This window comes from Camelus ferus, chromosome 2 (assembly GCF_009834535.1).
Source record: "Camelus ferus isolate YT-003-E chromosome 2, BCGSAC_Cfer_1.0, whole genome shotgun sequence".
Classification (NCBI taxonomy): Eukaryota; Metazoa; Chordata; class Mammalia; order Artiodactyla; family Camelidae; genus Camelus; species Camelus ferus.
Window position 1 is genome coordinate 6,494,347 of NC_045697.1, and position 18,512 is coordinate 6,512,858.

The 18,512-nt window shown below is 48.6% G+C and overlaps 1 protein-coding gene across 1 annotated transcript in view; it reads right to left on the minus strand.

Moving 5' to 3' along the window:
- Window positions 1-18,512, minus strand: part of CLNK (cytokine dependent hematopoietic cell linker) — a 183,819-nt gene that overhangs the window by 72,218 nt on the left and 93,089 nt on the right. Inside the window, exon 3 of the mRNA XM_032493962.1 lies at window positions 7,878-7,949. Coding sequence (XP_032349853.1) covers window positions 7,878-7,949 — 72 coding nt within the window. The remainder of the gene's footprint in view (window positions 1-7,877; window positions 7,950-18,512) is intronic.

The window sequence follows — 18,512 nt, forward strand, 5'->3', positions numbered from 1 at the left end:
CTTACTACCATTGGAAAAAAAAAAATTGAAGTATACTTGACTTACAAAACGGAAACTGACTCACAGACATAGAAAACAAACTTATTGGTTACCAGGAAGGAAAGGGGGAGGGGATATTTAGGACGTTGGGACTAGCAGACACACACTACTATATAGAAAATAGATGAACAACAAGGTCCTACTGTACAGCACGGAGAACTACATTCAATATGTTGTAATAACCTATAACGATAAAGAACATGAAAAAGAATATATATTTAAATTCACAACCATTTAAAACAAATTTTCCTGCTTGGTACTTGATGCCTTATTTTGTCTGTTTCACTTCCTTGATGACCAGTGAGATGGAATTATTATTATTACCATTTTCAAATGATTTTGGGCCATTTGCATTTCTTTGCTGGTAAGTTATCTGAAAAGACCAACAGGGTCTCTTCCTGGCCACCACAGTCACCCTTGGACAGTGTGTTTTGAAAGCATCTTTTCCCCAGATTTTGGGCAATGATATGAAAAGCCCTGGGCGGCAGGAAGCTCCAAAGCCCGTGGCTGCTGTGAGCTTACTTGTTTGTGCCTTTAATCCCCGGCCCTCGCAGCGCACTTATCCTCCGAGGCTCTCAAAGTGCGTCACAGGAGCGATTAATTGAGCATCGCAACACACGCGGGCTGTAAATATTTATGAGCCCTCGTTGGCGGCGGGGACACTGGGCACAGAAGAGTTAAGCTGGGAGGTGTTAAGTTACCAGGAGACCACAGCCCGTGGGTCCGGATTCCAGCTCAGCCCGTGGCTCTCTGCTCACAGGTTAATGCTCAGAATGAATTTGTTGGGTAACTATTACTGTCCCAAGTTTATAGACGAGGAAATGGGGGATTCACAACGTGCCCCATCCCACAGAAAGCCAGGGAATGGGCAGCAGCCTGTGGGCCCCCCAGAGTCTTGTCGCCTCCCCTGGCCCTTGCCTGTAGGCAGTGGCGTGTCATGGAGGGACTGTGCAGCTGCTGTCTTGGATGCTTTGTGGTTGGCTCCTGGCATGCTTTCAAGTTTCCTGAGATTCTGCAGAAATCAACAGATCAGCCAGGGGGGAGCCGATTGTTTATCGGGGCCTGGGAGCTCTCTCTTGACACTTTCAACACGTGGCCTCGTCCCCGACATCTTGGTCTCTGATTAAAGCCTCAAAATGTTCCCTAGACTTGCAACTCATGACAGGTGAAGTGGAGATGATATGTTTCTGCGACTGTACAGGGAGCGTGATGTAAGAGGCGGGCCAGGCTGGGGACAAAAGGCAGCACATCACTGAGGGCAGGACGCAGTCCTGAGCCCCAGGAATTTGAATACGAGGCATACTCTCCCCGGGGTCCTAGGAGGAACTTCAGGTCTCAGATTAGGATTTTGTCCTCATTCTGACCTTGGCCTCCCCTGATTCTTAGAATCAAAGACCATTAATGCTCGAAAGTGCATCGGAGATCATGTTGTCCAGTTTGTGGTTCCAAGTTTCGGACTCTTGGAGGCAGGACTGGGGTCTTTTGACAGCTGGAGAGAATGGAGCTAAAGGGGAAAACGCTCCTTCAGGCACTGAGCAAGTCTCGGTTCTAGCCGGTGGACTTTCCCCACTTTGCAGATGCAACTAAAGCTTAGAAGGGAGAAGCGATGTTTCTAAAGGGGAACGGCAAGCGGTTGGCAGAACTGGGATTGGCCTTATTATTTACCAGCAGATGCGAGTTGCCTGCATCTGGAAGCTCCCTCCCGATTGTAAGGCCAATCGTGAGGCTGTCTGAAGGTGGTTCATCTGACGGGGCCCCAAAGCGATGGTGCTCATTTATGTCATGTCCTCGGGGACTCTGCACCCCAGGGCTCTCCGTGCGTCAGTGCAAGCCAGATGAATTAGCAGAGGAAGCAGCAGCAGAGCAGGGAACAATGTTGTTATTCCAGCTGAGCCCGAAACGGGGGGAGGGAGAAGAGGGAGGCTGGAAGGAGGGGCCTGGGGAGACGTCCTGGACTCCACAGTTATGTCTGGCTGGAGCGCGGACAGCGTCTGGACACCGGCAGCTGACAAGATCTCCAAAAAGGCTCCTGCATTAACCCTCTTTGCAGCTTGACAGCCCAGGGTGATTAATGAAAGATGCTGCTAGCAAACTTCCTGGAGATTTGATGTGTTCTCTCTGCGCTCAAGCAAGGCCCATGTGTTAGCAAGCTGCCTCTTGCCAGGGAATTACAAGGATGCTCCCTGGCTTCCTTTCGTCAACAGCATCAGTAAGGCAGCCGCGTGCGAATGGGCCGCAGCTGGATGGTGTGTGGCTTGGCAGCCGCCCCTCTGCCCTCCGCACCCCCCTGCTCCCTTCCACATCTGGCCTGAGGGAAGCAGTCTCTCTCCCCACTTCTGCCCGGACGGGCAGGTGTCCACATTGTGGGCAGGGTTGCTCATGGGCTATGAAATGAACAAAGCTAACCTCCAGCGGTTTGTGGTTTTTAATATTTCAGGCTCATTACAAATGAAGATTTTTAATTGCTGAATTATTTTGAATTTTTAATCCTTCTTAATCATTTAAAAGGTGTAATCAGTTTTAATTTTTAAAGGGTATTAAATTAAACTCCCCCCACCCTTGCTACCTGGGAGACCTGGGCGTGATGAAGTCGGCAGGGTGCATTTGCGCTCTTTTATCCATGGGAACAAAGTTTGGATAGTGTGCTATTCTGGTCCCATAGAGACGGGATTTGGTCCTGTCTCCAGGGTCAGGCTCCTGGCGTGGAGACCAGTTCCTCATCGCCCCCTCGAGTGTGGTGTGTGTGGTCCCCTCTGGGTCTCCCCAGGCACCTGCAGCTGGTCCAGAATGAGACAGCAAAACCCTTGGGAAAGAGGGTGATTTCACCCTGCCAGCCCTCCCCTCTCCCAAACCGCCAAGATGAACTGGCTCAGCACCACACCTCACTTTAAGCCCTGCCCCTGAAATGCAAAGACGAGAATAAAATTCTCTAAGTTTTGGAAGATGACTGATGTTTTTAAGAGTTACTGAACTCATATTTCATATAGACTAGAAAGAGATGAAGATAGACATGAAGTTCCTAAAGGCACTCCCTCCTTCCCGCTCTTTGAACATCTGTCTGCACCGTGTTGGGAACTGTGTACTTCGCATAAACCGTTTCAGCCAAACTTCCTAGCAATTCTTGTCGGACAGTGTCTTCATTTCAATTTGAGGGCTCTTGTGGGGTGTTTGTGCCTAACGGGACCACAAACTGGCCCTCTCATTTTGCAGATGGATTGACTGAGGCCCAGGTTGGCCTCACGGGGCGGTGGGGAGTGGATGGTGTCATGTTTTACACCCAGCCAGTCTGGTGGCAGGACCCCCCTGCTTCTCTCCCCCTCTCAGAGGGAGGTGGAGGGTTTGCATCAGGAAGCAGTGGGAGCTAAGGTTTAGGGATGCAGCTGAGAGCTCAGAGAGTGGGAAGCTGAAAGATAAGCTAGGAGGACTGTATTGAAGGGTGAAAACAAAACTATCGGGCGGTTTGCTGGGTTGGACGGCAGACAGTGAACATATCGGAGCAGGATGCCTTGTCGTGCCTGGTTTAGCTCCAGGGGGCGGAGCAACGCCCGAGCCCACAGTCCGCTCCACGCTCTCTGTCCCTCCCCTGCTTGCTCTGTCTTCTCTCTCTTCTTTCTTCCGTCCTTCTCCTTCTGTTAAAAGTTTCTTTCCTCATCTATTTCAGGATCTCGTCTATGCCAGGCACTGGGAGTAGTACAAGCCAGCCGCATCCTGGAGCATCCTCCTGGGTCCTGACTTTATTCTCCCTCCTCCCCGCCCTTCTCCCTCCCCCTCCCTCAGCCATGTTTATTGAGCGTCTGCTATGTAGGAGCTCCTTGTAGACAACCCTGGAGGGCTGGCGGGACACCACTCTATTCCATGCACCCTCTGAGAGCACTTTGGACCCTCCGTACAGCTCTCAGCTAGTGAGATCTTTTGGGAAGACACTTTCCTGCACAGTGAGGGGGGCCAGAGGGAGCAGAAGTGATTCTTACGGCTCTCTCAGTGCCACAGGTGCCCAGGGCAGCTGGAGAACAGGTGGGGCCGGGGAGCAAAACCAGAGAAGTTAAGAGCCGACCAGCAGCTCTAGCCGCCCATCCCGTCTCCTGAGACTCGGGTGTGCCTGGCCAGGAGGCTCGGCAGGGGGCCTCCTAGTGCACCGAATAGAACAGTGTGGCCGTCTCCTGGAGGACCGGCCTTCTGGGCCCGGAGAAATCACAGCCACCTGCACCTTGTCCCCTGGAGTTAACCAGTGCTGCAGCTGTTAGTGGAAGAAGGGAAAAATCGATAGTCGATGAGGTGAGGAATTGGGAAGGGTCTGAATGTGGAAAGCGTTAGGAAAGGCCCCGCCAGGAACGGGAAAGGAAACAGAGGCTGGCACTTGGAGCGGGAAGACGTGGCTCAGAACCCTGGCTCTGCGAGTGGCTTGTAGGTGGACTTGGGAAAGCCCTCAGCCACCTGGCTTTTGGTCTCCTCCGTGCTCTGCTTCTGTCACCGCATGTGCATGGTATCTTATGATCGGTTCCACCTGCCTTTCTGTGTTTGTCTCCACCATGGACTGAACATCTTGACGGCAGGAGCTCTGTCTTCTTCATTTTGATTCTCCTGGTCCCCCGCATAGTGGTCTCTCCCAGGTGGGGATAGCATTCTCTCCCACCTCCCTCCTACTCTCTTGCACCCATCAGTCCCTATCTTATTTCTTCCTCCCCCAGCCCGTTTACGTGGACAGTAGGGGCTGAGTGAGCGTTGAGCACAGAGGCTCTCACTTCGGCTCCAAAGCTTGCCTCTTGGTAAGGAGGCTGAATGCCGAGGCTCTCAGAGCTGAATGGGCATCACAGTCATTGGGAGGGCTTGTTTAGACCCAGGAGCTTGGACTCCAACACCCGAGTTTCTGAGTCAGCAGGTGGGGCCCGGGAACCTGCATTTCACGGTAGCTGCCAGGCGATGCTGACGCTGGCCCAGCGACCACGTCTAAGAGTCGCTGCCGTGAGGCTCCCCCATCGTGGATGTGGACCCTCCTCGCCGAAGTTTGACGCATACGCCCCATCTTCACAGTGGAGAGTCTTGAGCAGATTCGTGACTCATAGGAAGAGAGAACAACATTCACGTGTGATAACTTAGACCCAGAAATGGCGCTTGATTTGACGTCAAACTGAATCCAAATCCAGCCATTACTAGTTCCCGGCTCTGTGACCAAAACACGTCGTCTCTCAGGCTCCCTTTGCTCATCGCTCAGATGAGAACAACAGCACCTACTTCGGAGAATTGCTGTGAGTCGGATGCCCGTGTTCTTCTCGTGGCGTCTGGCGCTTGTCAGGCGTTCAACTACTGATTTCAGTTTGGACTTGGTTGGAAAACCTCAGTCAGTGATCTCCTGTTGCTGGCCTCATGGGGACATGGCACGGAATAGAAGTGGGCCCTGGGGATTCAGCCAGATAAGTTCCATGGGACGTTCTAGGAAACACTCATCTCAGTGCTGTAGGTGGGGTGTGGTTAACAGGTGTGCGGCCATCCTGTCTTTCTCTTGATCGTCTCCCGGGCTGTCGCACCTGGGTGAAGCCCCAGCACTTAGCTTCCTGTTTTACTTTGTATGTTACCAGGAGGTCCGTGTGAGTTTGAGTTTGGGGGTGGGCGGGGGTGGATGGCTCTGCTGAGCCTGTCCCTACACCCACCGGGTGGCAGTACTGAGGGCAGCGGCATGGAGTGGCAGCGTTGTTTTATAGCCTCGTAATAATAATGATGCCCACCGTTTACTGTGAACCACAACCAGCGAGTCAGCCTCGGGGAAGTTATTTACCGTCTCTAGTCTGCACTGTTCTCTCCTGGAAAAGGCGAACTAGTAAGAGCGTGATGGCTAGAATCCAGGGAGATACATGTATTAAGCTCTTAAAATAGCTCCTAGCCTGTGGTGGGCACTCAGTGACCGATAACCTTAAAAATTTTTTTTCTTTATTTTGTATTTATTTTAAAATTTTTTGGTTTTTTTGGGGGGGTAGGTAATTAAGTTTATTTATTTAGTTTAATGCAGGTACTAGGGATTGAACCCAGGATGTCATGCATGCTAAGCACATGCTCTACCACTGAGCTCTCCCCAGCCTTTGCGATTTATTGAGAACCTACTACGTGTCAGGCATGCTACAGAGGTCATGCGTTCATTACCCAAACATAGGAACTGCTTTAGGTTTGGGGGGTCAGTGGTGGGCAAGACCACCTCTTCTGAATTTTTTCAAATACCATTTCTAAAATCCACGAGGCACTGAAATGAAAATGGGCTTGTCTAGACAAGGTCACTCAGCCGGAGATTTCAATCCAGCCCCAGCAGACTCGTTCTGTTCTGCAGCAACACCCAGCAGTGACACCCTCCCTTCTCCATCATCATCAGACCCTGATAATTATAATTTGTGTGCAGAATGAATATATTGGTGTAATAGTTATTAAAGTAAGATAGTAGGTCAGATATGTTGTTTTCAGACATTTTGATTTGATTTATAGACCTCAGAAACAAATTTATATTCATATAATACTTCCATTATAAAATATGCAGTAGTACAGAGATTTGCATGTATCTGGGAGTTTTCTTCCTTTTTAATTTGAGTTTATAAATGGTTTGGAACAGGTTGCAGAAACATCGTCTGTTGCTCTTTTTAATATATCTTGAGCACACTGTGACACATCCTGAAATAATTTGCTTCAGAAAAAAACACCGCTCTCTCTCTCTCTGTTTTTTTTCCCCAAATGTAACTGTAAATATTACTTTGATGTATGTAATTGCTGCAACCATCTCCATTTGAAGGAAGACTTCTAACCCTTCCATCTCCCATCTCTTGCTATTGTCAAGAAATAAGAAAAACTGACTTAAAATGCATTATTCAAATCTATTTAATGTAAACATTGAATAAGTCTGAGAACAGCCACAAATTTTCCTTTGCTTAATGTAGTCTTGAAAATATTTCAAATATTCTGTTTTGCAGGCACTCACTTGCTCTGCTCAGGGAAAATATTTATTCAAGCACATCTTAGAATGCCGGGAAAGCTTCTTGTGCCTGGCACGCAGTAGGAACTGAACGGATGTCTGGCGATTGGCTTGAGTTGAAGTTCACTGGGAGGCAAGGATTGGTGCAACACGCAGAGATCCTTGGGTACCTCCGGATGCAGGGCTTGGCGAGGTGGTCTGGCTGGACACAGGGAGGCCCACATCCCTCTGAACAGCAGGCTGTTGCTCAGGATGAGACTTCAGTCAATGGCAGAGCTGGATCTGACTTCAGGATTGGTCTCTTGTCAATCATTTTGTCAAGTCAGTCCTCCTCCTGAGCTTTAAGTCATGACTGTGCACCCCTTGGAGTTAAGACTTTGCCTCTTGTCTCTGCCTGTTCAGGAGCCTGCGTGCGAAATAATGCCATAATTGCTCAAGAACTGTTTTGCTCAATTGAAGGACAAAAGAAACCAAATGCGCACATGGCTCCCTCTAGGCTCCTCACTTCTCAGACCTGGTGGTGAACCTGTGGCTTGATCCATCCATGATTCCTCAGTCAAATCGTTGAGCACCTGAAGAATGGAAGCTTCTCCCTTGGTGAATATCTCTTGGGCTGTTTAGAGGCCTGGGTGGGTGGTGGAAATAGCCCTGGCCTGAAACGCTGTGGACGCCCGGGGGCTCCTTAAAAACCTGTGCCTGCGTCACATGCATGCTCGACCCCCAGCGAGGCCCTTCTTGTTCTGGACCTTGGTCTCCGTGTAACTTCTAAGGTCACTGACAGCAATATAATTCTGCCACATTAACGTTGCATGTGTGCGTGCTGGTCAGTTTATTTGCCCCAGAATCAAAAATTTTACTCCTCTATTAATAAACAAGTAAATATTCTAACCTATTTTTCGGCAGAGCAACGTTCTGGAATTTCAAATCACTGGATCCTTCTTTTGTGGTTTTTCTATTGCCCCTGTGATGAAAGAAAATAGATTATAGTCAGGAAATAGCAAGGAGCTGGGGGAAAAAATTAATTAAGTGCATTCATTCATAGAAACAACCACCCAGTCAGATGTAAGTAATTAACATCTCACACGTAATTCCAAATCTCTCTTTGCATTTCCACTGGGCTTAAACAAAACCTGAGTTTAAAGTAACCCAATTACTTACATTTTTCTTTTTAATGTAAGAGCTTTATTTTACAAGGGGCCGCAGCGATGGGTAGAATGAGTGACCCCGTCAGGAAGAGGATGTGGGCACTCCCACACCAGCGGGGTCACTGTGGTACCCTCCTTAAACTCTCTGCATCTCTGTGACATTGCTCTGTACACCTGCTCCATCCTTATCTCATCTGTTCTCTGAGTCTGCCCTCTCCAGATCCTCACTACTTTTTAGGCAGGTCCAACAAAAGCCAGTTCTGTGTGGTTGAATCAACAGGTACTAATTGTTGTGAACAGTGTATGGTAGACACACCTACAAAAAGATATGCCTGTCTAGAAACTGTGAATTATTTGGGAAGAGGTACCATTAAAGTAAGATCATGAGCTGAGATCATCCTGGATTACAGTGGACCCTGTGTCCAAGGACAGGTGTTCTTAGAAGAGAAGACAGGAGGAGAAGATGTGGAAGAGAAGGGCATGTGAAGTCCCATGTGAAGATGGAGGCAGAGACTGGAGTGATGCGGTCAGAAGCCAAGAAACATCTGGGGTCCCCCAAAGCTGAAAGAGGCAGGGAAGGGTTCTTCTCTAGAGCCTTCAGAGAAAGCACAGCCTTCTGAATTGACCTCAAACTTCTGGGATCCGGAACTGTGGAAGAATAAATTTCTATTGTTTTATGCCACCTGATTTACGGACATTGGTTATGATACCCCTGGGAAACTAACTCACAGAACATCTAACTTGTCCCAAGTTACAGAAAATGAATCAGACCCAGATCCCAAACAGGGCAATACAACAGGTGTAATGATAGAGAAAAACATATGGTCTAGAAGGAAAAGGGAAGAAGTGGGTTGAACCTTTAAGTGAGGGGTAGTCAAGGGAGACTTCTGCAGGGTGGTAAATGAGGACATGCAAGTACTTGGCAGACAGAGGACGCAGTGAGCTGGGAAGTGGGGAGTGAGGTGGGGCAAATTACTTTGAGAGTGAAAGATGCCTGCTCCGATCTACTCTGGTCATTTTCCTCCAACTTCTCACCTTTACCTGTGCTCCCAGGTACATCCAATATGGCGGGTACAGTCTGACCCGCACGGATAAGGAATTACCATTTCATCATGAAACTACGCTTCTTTTAATAAATTTACAGATCAAGTTCAGCTTTTTCCAGAAGCTGCTCTTTCTACACACTCTTAGGGCAACTGCCGACTTCTGAGAAATCCTACAAATTGCTCCTAAGCCATAACTCTCTCTCAAGGACTTGTGCAGCTGGATTGCTGACTCCAAGATCGTGCATAATAATAATGTGGTGTATAGCATTATAGCTATAATGATCGTAACAACAGCTTGAAACTTAGATAAGATTCACAACTTACTGGTCTTTGCCGTTTCACACATATTAGTCCATCAGATCCTCCCAACAAACTTATGAGCCAGTCCTAGTCTGCCCTCAGCCCTGTTGAATTCATTTACCGCATGTTCAGCTCATGCTCTGTCTGCTAAGGAACTGCTACATGTTAGGTTCCTAGAGAAACACTCTGAGAGGGAGAAAAGGGTGCAGGAAGTACATTAGGGTGAGCTTCTGGAATCAGCCTCTGTGGAGGGAAGAGAAGGAAGCTGGATTGGGCAGGGGGAGGAGTTGGGCTGTGCTCTGAGATTGACAGGATGGCCTTCCAGACTGTCCCATGTTGTGGTGGGTGCAAGGCATCCTCTGTACTCCTGGGTGGACCAGTCAGTGGATGTGGGCGGCCCCAGGTGAGGCAACTCCACTCAACTAATTCCCGAAGAAGGTTGAGAGGGGCAGACTCACAAAGTCTAGTATTGGACTCCAACTCTTTAGAGAGTCTGAGGGCCCAAAGTCAAAATAGGTCTTGGCTGTAGTTTTCAGTAGGAGAGAATGAGAGAGAATGGACAGAGGTGGGAAGGAAGGATGGGGCCAAGGGCAGGATGGCCCTGAGGGCAGGTTGTCCCCTCAGAAGGAGTGGATGGGCAAGTCAGAGAGATGCTAGTCTCCGCGCAGTGTAATGTGGTGTGGACGCAAAGGTTCAGAGCGCTCACTGGTACTTGATCTGGATTTGAACCAGGTTCTGCCAGCTGAATAAGTGGTCAATCTATCTCATCATACCCATTTTCAGACAAGGAAGGGCAGAGTTACAATAACTCCCTCACATATTGAGTGCATGTTAGTGATCAGTCTCTGTTATCTAGTACCCAATTCTACTCAAAATAATCAAAGAATACCAGAGATAGACAACCAGTAGCAATGAGAAGGACAGCTGATAATTAAAGTACTTCACCCAGGCCAAAAGTGTGCATTATCATCTCAGTTTTTGTGGGTCAGGAATCCAGGCATGACTTTGCTGGAGCCTCCATTTTATGATCTGTGTTGAGATCAGAGTGTCAGCCAGAGCTGAGGGCTCATCTGAAGCTTAACTGGGGAAGGATCTGGTTCTGAGCACGTGCGATTGCCGTCAGAGGCTAATTTCTTATGGCCTGTTGGACTGAGAGCCTCACTCCCTGCTGTGTGTTGGGTGGAGGATGTCCTCAGTTCCTTGCCACATGGGCCTCCCTAATATGGCCGCTTGCTTTATCAAAGCAAGCAAACCACGAAGACAAGGGGAAAGTGGTAATCTTATGTAATGCAATTACAGAAATGACATATTGCCAATTGTGCCATGTCCGACTGTTTAGAAGCAGTCACAGATCTCGCTTGCAAGGAAGAGGGCGTGGATTACACAGGGAGGAGCATGGGTACCAGGCAAAGAGGTACTGGGGGCCATTGGAGTGTCTGTCTGCCATGCATTTTGCTCACTCATTGTGTGTGAGTAGAGATGACACTTGAGTAACATCCAGAAGGTGTTTGGCAAACCTACAAACCACATCAGCTAGTCTTTCTGCAGCCTGTTTTATAACCTTCCACGACTCCTGAAAATGTCGGGCCAATTTTCAAAAGTTTTGCAGACAATTCCAGAAGAGCCTGGAAAATAGACAACAAACTTGTTCTCCAACTCTTTGCTCTTGCATGTGAGGGGCCGTTATAATCATTTTTTTACAGCAGGATGCTGTACTTCTAGCTTCCCTAAAAGGGTCACCACATTGGTTGTCACAGATAACTGCTCCGAGTGCTTGATAACTGATTTGTTCATTCCATTCGGTCCTTCAGCTGTCTGGGTGGTATATGCAAACTTCCTTGAAGTTGTGTTATTTAGCTTCCTCTAAGCCTAGGAGATGTTTAACATGCTCCCTGAGCATCTGAGAAAAGCCCAGGTCCTTGGGTTTTGGACACGCCATTGCCTGGATGATGGCTACTTTTATGTGCTTGCTCTGCTGAACCCAGAAAACGTGAAGGACATGCACAGCCTTCTTGCCATAGAGTTTTTTTTTTTTTTTTTTAAGTTTGAATTTGAAGACATTCACAAGGGCACATTTTCTCAAGCTCACGAAGCCTCATCATTCATTCCCTCCTATCTTGCGTTTTTAGATTGATTGACTGGTACATGAAGACTTGAGCCAGTGACCTTCCTAGAGGAACTTGAAAGGAACATCCACTCATTAACAAATGGATCACAATGAGATGTTTTAATTGCTGTCTCTCACTGACTCGTGCCTCTGTGATGACCAATTTTCTGGGTCAACTTGTCCAGGCTATGGTGCCCAGTTGTTTGGTCAAAAACTAGTCTAAATGTGGCGGAGATGGTATTTCTTAGAGGCGATTAGCATTTAAATCAGTAGACTTGGAGTGAAGCAGATGACCCCACAATGTGGGTGGGCCTCACCCAATCAGTTGAAGACCTTAAACGCAAATACCTAGGTTTTCCTTCTTGAAGAAGAAGGAATTCTGCCTTAAGACAACAACATAGAAACCCTGCCTCAGGTTCCAGCCCACTGTCTCATGGAATTTGGATTCAAGACTGCAGCATCAACACTTCCCTAAATCTCTAGCCTGCTCCCCTGCCCTGTAGTTTTCAGACTTGTCAGCTCCCACAATCGTGTGACCCAGTTCATTAAAATAGGTCTCTCTCCATATATATGAATATATATTCATATATATATTTATACGTATATATATAAATACATATATGTATTCTTTTGGTCTGTTTTTCTGGAGAACCTCAACTCAAATACCTCTAATTTAATCCTCACAACAACCCTGCACATCTGACTATCATGTTCTCCTACTTTGCAAGGACTTAGGACCCCAGTCATGGAAGTCAGAGAAATTTTGGTGTAGAACCTGTTCCTTTATTGAACAGATGCCACGGAAAACAGATATTCCACTCTGTGAGGAACGGGGAAAGATGTACACACAGAAGACCTTTTGTCCTGAAGGTCTAGAACTGAGCAAGGTTTGAGTCAGTTTCTGCTGAGGAGACTTAAGCGCAGGGACATGTGAGATGGTCCTGTCAGGTGGCCGTGGCCCCCACGGTGGGACACCCTCTCCCTGCTTGTTGCCTGAGCCAGGGTGGAATCTGAGCTGTCCGTGAAGACAGTGTGCGCTGCTGTCTACTGGGATGTGGTCTAATCGCCGATCTGGGTTGTTGCAGTAAATCCACGCTGAGATATCTCACAGGAAGCCACCTTTGCTGGAGAGCAAATGCTGGTGATAAGGCAGGGTTTCCAGCCTTGCTCAGGGAAGGGGATTCAGCCTTGTGTCTGGACACACAGGGAGGCCACAGCACACCGCATCTGGAGATGGTCCTGCCCTGCCTGAGTACATAGGGCATGTGTAGCAGAAAGAGAGGGAAATGGACCAGATGCAAGACAGACTTATATTCCCAAGCAGCTTCAGTGCTGGGGCCGTTGCTCAGAGCCTCCCGTCTGTCTTGTCCAGTATCTCCCATTTATAGCCACAACCCTGGACAATAATTCTGGTGACAGCCAGCTAGCGTGGAAGGCAAGTTTGGTCCTGTGACTTTTGGGTTAGAGCTAGGGTTCAAGCCCTAACTATTTCACTGCCTCATTATGTTATCTCAACCACGTTACTTAACCACTCTGGACCCTGGTTATGGTTCTACCATCTGTAAAATTAGAGGGTGCGACAGGTTGGCGTTTTCCACGAGACATCATTACTGAGTGTATCCTGAACACTTTCCTGTCACTGCATTAAAAAGAGGGGAATAAGAGTCTTGATTCAAAAGCAGCTGAAAGTCTTGTGGCAAAGTCCTAAAAGCCACATTATAAGGAAGGGTGTATCTAAGTAACAGGCTTTGAGGACTTGGTGGCAGGAAGATGAATTAACTTCAGGGTCCTGTGCTCACTGGAGCCCCCTCGATCTTCCACCTGGATCCCAAGAGCTCCTTAACTGGTCTCCTGGACATCAGTCTCTTTCTACTCAAAGATCCCCTGCAATTTTGTGTCTGCCATCATTTCAACTCTTCAATTTTGTTTTACAAACCTATATTCCAGGCAAACCGAACTTCTTGCTTGGCTGAAACACAGCACATCGAAATTCTCTTTGTCCGTGTGGTTTCCTCTGCCTGTGATCCGCTTCTCTTTTCTTCTTCTCTTTCCACATCCTCCACATCATCAAACCCTCTGCTCTTCTGAGCCTGGCACAGATGCCATCTTTTCCAATCATCTTTCCCAAACATGTCTAGGTAGATGTCCTATGTCCCTCTGTGAGCTAGAACGGTGCTCACTCTCTATCTTGGTGGAAGGCAGCCATGTTTCCTAAGCCCCCACCCCATCCTCCTGTATCCTCTTTGACAGCTCCTATAAGGCTCTGCCTCATGGTCTGGGGAAGAAAATCCTCTCAAACTCAAGTCCTTTCCTGAACTGAATTGAAATTGGGCAGTGGACTCTGGGGCCATCCTCAGGTCAAATGTTTATTGAGTAGCTGCTATGTGCTGGATGTTGTCTTATGCCTGGGGACACGGGCGACAAGACACAAAAGGTCTTAGCCTCGTGAAGCTGGCAGCCTGTGAGCGGGAACCAAGCTACTGAGCAGGATGCTCACCTCCTCTGCCTTTTCTTTCTCCCCACGGCTTCCTGTCTTTGTTTACTTCTGATTTGAATGGCTACCTGATTTCAGGACAGTCCGCCTGGCTCTGCCTTGTTTCCTTCTGATGGTGAACTGCCTGTGGATTTGTGCCTGGCTAGGACGTAGCCCTGGCCAGCTCCCTCTGGACTCCTTCGGGCCCCTGGGCTCCGCCTGGGCTGTGATTCCTCCTCCTGATTCCCTGGACTCAGAGAGAGGCTCTGCGTTCTCGGATGAGATGAATCAGGCTTCCATTTTTAGGAATTGCCACCTGCGTGGTCATCATCGGTGCGTGCACCTCCCATCAAAACTCTGAATTCCTGTATTCCCCTCATGCAGACTCGGAGCAGAGGATGTATTTGTGCCTGAGAAGATCCAGGTACAGAGGCCGGTGTCTCTCCAGGGAATTACTGATTCTCGTTTATCAAGGCAGAAAATGGGCCCGGAACACTCTAGCGCAGACAGCTCTGCCTCTGGGTTGCAGGTGCAGAGTGGGAGGGTGGGGGTGTCTGACTTTAAGCTCTTTGCTTTCCCAGAGTTGTAGCCTCAAAGAGTCCCAGAGCACGGGGCTTCACGGAAAGATGGGCATCCTCTGCTTGAACCTGTTAATTTAACTGATGAGAGAGCCTGCACCAGGTACGCGAGGTGACTTGCCCGCCCTGACCAGGTGCTGACGGGGGAGGGGGGGGCCCTGGCCCAGCTCCCGGCTCCAGGTGTGATGCCTGAGGTCCCTGTCACTTGGCCCTGGCTTCCCCAGTGCTTGTCTTCTAATTAAGGCTCTTTGTCTGCCTTCAAAATAAATTCCTTTTTTCTTTTTAATCTTCTTGAGGACAGAAAGACAAAAGAAAGATAACCTAATTTAGAAAACAAGACAGTAATCCTGAATCCTTTTATGTTCAAGTTTCAAGAAACCCCATGAAGTCTTTTTTCTTTCTTTCTTTTTTGTTGTTGTTTAAATTTTGATTCAGCAAAAGGAAACAAATGAACCAAAAAATAGAAGCCTTCCATATCACCTTTTCAAATGCTTTCTCCTTTTCTTCCCCGTCTGTCTTGACTGTCAGGGGATGTAGCTCCTAATAGGCCATCGATGTATGTAACGAGCGAATATAATAAAAACAGTGAATTACCCTTTTCATAGGTCCTTAGATGTATTCATAGTGGAATTTAAAATTTATAGATGGTCATGCCTGAAAGATTCTGGATGCGTGATCGAAAACAACATAAAAAAAGCAATATGTTTACCTTTTAAAAACTCTCAGAACAATAACCTGATTTGTGCCTGGTTGGTACACACTCCATAAAAACCCAAGAGTAAAACGGACTTGATGGGCCTTCTTCTGTGGTCTGGGGAGCGACAGGGAGGGACCTCGTGCTTAGAGTGCAGAGAATGAGGGCCCCCAAGATCAGTATCCTTTCCCCCTGTCTCCTGGGCCAACACTTCCTGACTCCAGAAAGTCCAAAGAAAGGAAGGGAAATCAAGGCAGGGAAGGGAAATGAGAAGAGAAAAGGGAAGGTCCCCGAAGGTGCCAGCTCCCGGGCTTGAATCCACCTCTCTGCTCTGCAACCTGCAGCATCTTCTCAGCAATCTCTCCCCTTCAATCCACGCCACCTCGCATCTCCCTCAATCCTTCCGCCATAATTGCAGCTGGGTCCGTGTTCTAAAATCTGGGGTTTCCACTGCCTGCAAGTTATAGTCCATGTTCGGAATATGGCACACATGAAGGAAAGGGACTTCCATGGTCTGGTCCCTGACCTTCTCTCCACGGTTCTCTCTCTACAGCCTCCACTTTGCACCCTCATGGCAACCATCCGTGGCCTGCCCCCCTGTGAGCCTGGTCCCTCCAATCCTGTCTGTATGCAGAGCAAACAGCATCGATATCATTCCCAACTTCCCAGAAGTCCACAGACTAACACCTAGTGCAAGCTCTCTTACCCGGACACACCTTGTTTTATCCTATCAGCAACTGAGTGATGAGGAGCCTGCGCGCATCTCTCAGTGAAAAGAGAGCATCACTGGGCATCTGTGTTTCCAGCTCTTAGTACGAAGCCCCGCCCACAGGAAGGGCTCAACACAGGCTGGAGTGATGTGACAGAGCAGAGCTTCAACACCAGGTCCGTCCAACATCATGGTCCTGATGAAGCAGGAGCTTGAAATCAGGGATAGTGGACAAATTGACCTAAAATACAACTTAGTGTGTCGTTTTTCTCACTTCTTCCTGTTGATATCTTACACTTTTCAGATGGGGAAAAAGAAACCCAGAGACACCAAACATATTGCCTGTGGCCACACAGCAGTAAGTGCCCAGGCTGGGGTTCAGTACCAGGCCTGTCTGACTCAAAGGCCACTTCTTTCTACTGCGTCATGCCAGGTTTCATGGAAATGGGGCGAGACCAGGATTCCAGGCTGACCCCGGAGCTTACATGCCTGTCCTTTGTACCCCGTTGCTTTCCCACCTTGATAAGCTCTGAGCCACAGCAGGACTAGCTTAACATATTGCCTGGTGACGGTGGTTTTCAAAGCACTTATCAAAAGATAATCAGAGTGGGAAAGCCAGGGTTGAATCTAGTCATTATAACACATCCTCATATCCGTGCTTCCCAGGGACTCTTCAATGGCATCACTTGGCATGGGGTGGGGGGTGTTTAGATTTTGCTATGTTTTGAGAACATTGTGAGAATTAAATGAGACAATGCATGCAAAATGCTTTGTGCTTGAATATACTAGGTGCTCAGTAAATGTTTGGGCTGGAAATCTTTCTCAAAGTTAATTCAACAACACATTTTTTTTTTCTCTTAGTGCCCAGGATAGGACAGGGACTGTTCTTGGTGTTGGAATACATCAGTGAACAAAATAAAGATTCCTACCTCCCATGGAACAAAACAGACAGGTGTCTCTATCCTTGGGGGAGGGAAAGCCAAAAATCATGATAGACAGAAAGATGCGTGGACAGGTGTTACTGTTTCCGTGGGGTGGTAAAGGTGGGCCTCACGGAGAAGGTGTGAGCAGGGAGAAGCCATCGTGGGTGTCAGCTCTGGGGTGTCTGCAGGAAGAGCATCCAGACTCAGGGGCGAAAGCCTGAAAGCAGAGGTAGGGCTGAGCAGCTGGGTCAAGGTGAGGAGGTAGGCATGGCTGAACAGGAGTGAGTGTGGGGATAGATCGGGAACACTCATCCAAGGGCTTTTGGGGGAGTGAGGGTGGATGGAGGGAGGGCTGCAGACATCAGGAAGCTTAGACTTAGGCTCCAAATCATCGTGAAGCCACGGCAGGGCCTCTGACAGAGGAACACAGTAATGCGCAGTGTTTCTGAAGGGTTTCCCTGACTGCTATGTGGAGAATACTTACATCATGGGTGAATAAGGTAAGAGCAGGGGACATTTTGGGACTGCTACTGCAGTAGCATGGGCAGGTGCCAGCTGGACCTGGGGTCTCTGGGATGGCAGCGGGTGGGGCCAGGGGAGTTGTTATTATCCGAGTAACAACGGCTGAAACTCTGGAGTGGTCTCCTGTATCACCTCCCCCAACTCTGCCCACAGGCTTAACCTCTCCTTAATGCTGGTTCCCCTGGAAACCACAGAAAAGCAAGTTTTCCAGCATTTCATGTTTTCCTCTGTTCTGTCTTGCCTTGTTTATTCGAATACTTGGCTTGGTCTGATATCACAGGCTGCTGGAGATGTTCGGCCCCACTGGAGCCCAGACCAAGCTGTGCTTAGGAATCCAGAGGCAGCAGAGAGCCAGGGGGCTGAGCAGAATGCCTGGGATGCCCAGGCCGTCCTCACTGGCTGGCGACTGCCACACGGGCTGGAGAATGACAGGGCCAGGCTAGCGGTCCTAACCTGGCCTCTGCCTCATGATGTGTTTGGCATCTTTGGACCTCAACTTCTCCAGCTGCAGAGTAAGAATTCAGATGAGTTGAATACTAAGGTTCTTTTGGCTCTAACTTCAATGGATTCAGTGATTAAATTTTCTCCCCAGCAGATGCCTGGGTGAGATGTTGGCAGGGGCCTGGTGATAGGGGCTTTTTGTGGGGTACCAGACATCCTGGATGGATGGTATGTAGCACTCTGATGAGTGGCTAAAATAAGGGTAAACGTTATCATTATGAAGGTGCCTGGGGTATGTGAGCTTGTTCACGTAGAGTCCTGGAGCTGAGTCATCTTCCCTGCTCTGCAGGCATTTCTGATACTGCTGTGCGCCCGGGAGTCCCCATCAGTAGACCCCGACTTGGCACAGAACTCTTTTCATTCAGAAGGTTGCACATTGTGGGAGATAAGAGTGTGCGCTTTGGAATAGGCTAAGTGGCAATGCCTGCTTTTCAGCCAAGCCATCCAGCTCCTCCCTAGTCGGAGTGTGGTCCCTGGACTATTGGCTGGCTAGAAATGCAAACTCCCAGGCCCCACCCCAGCCCTA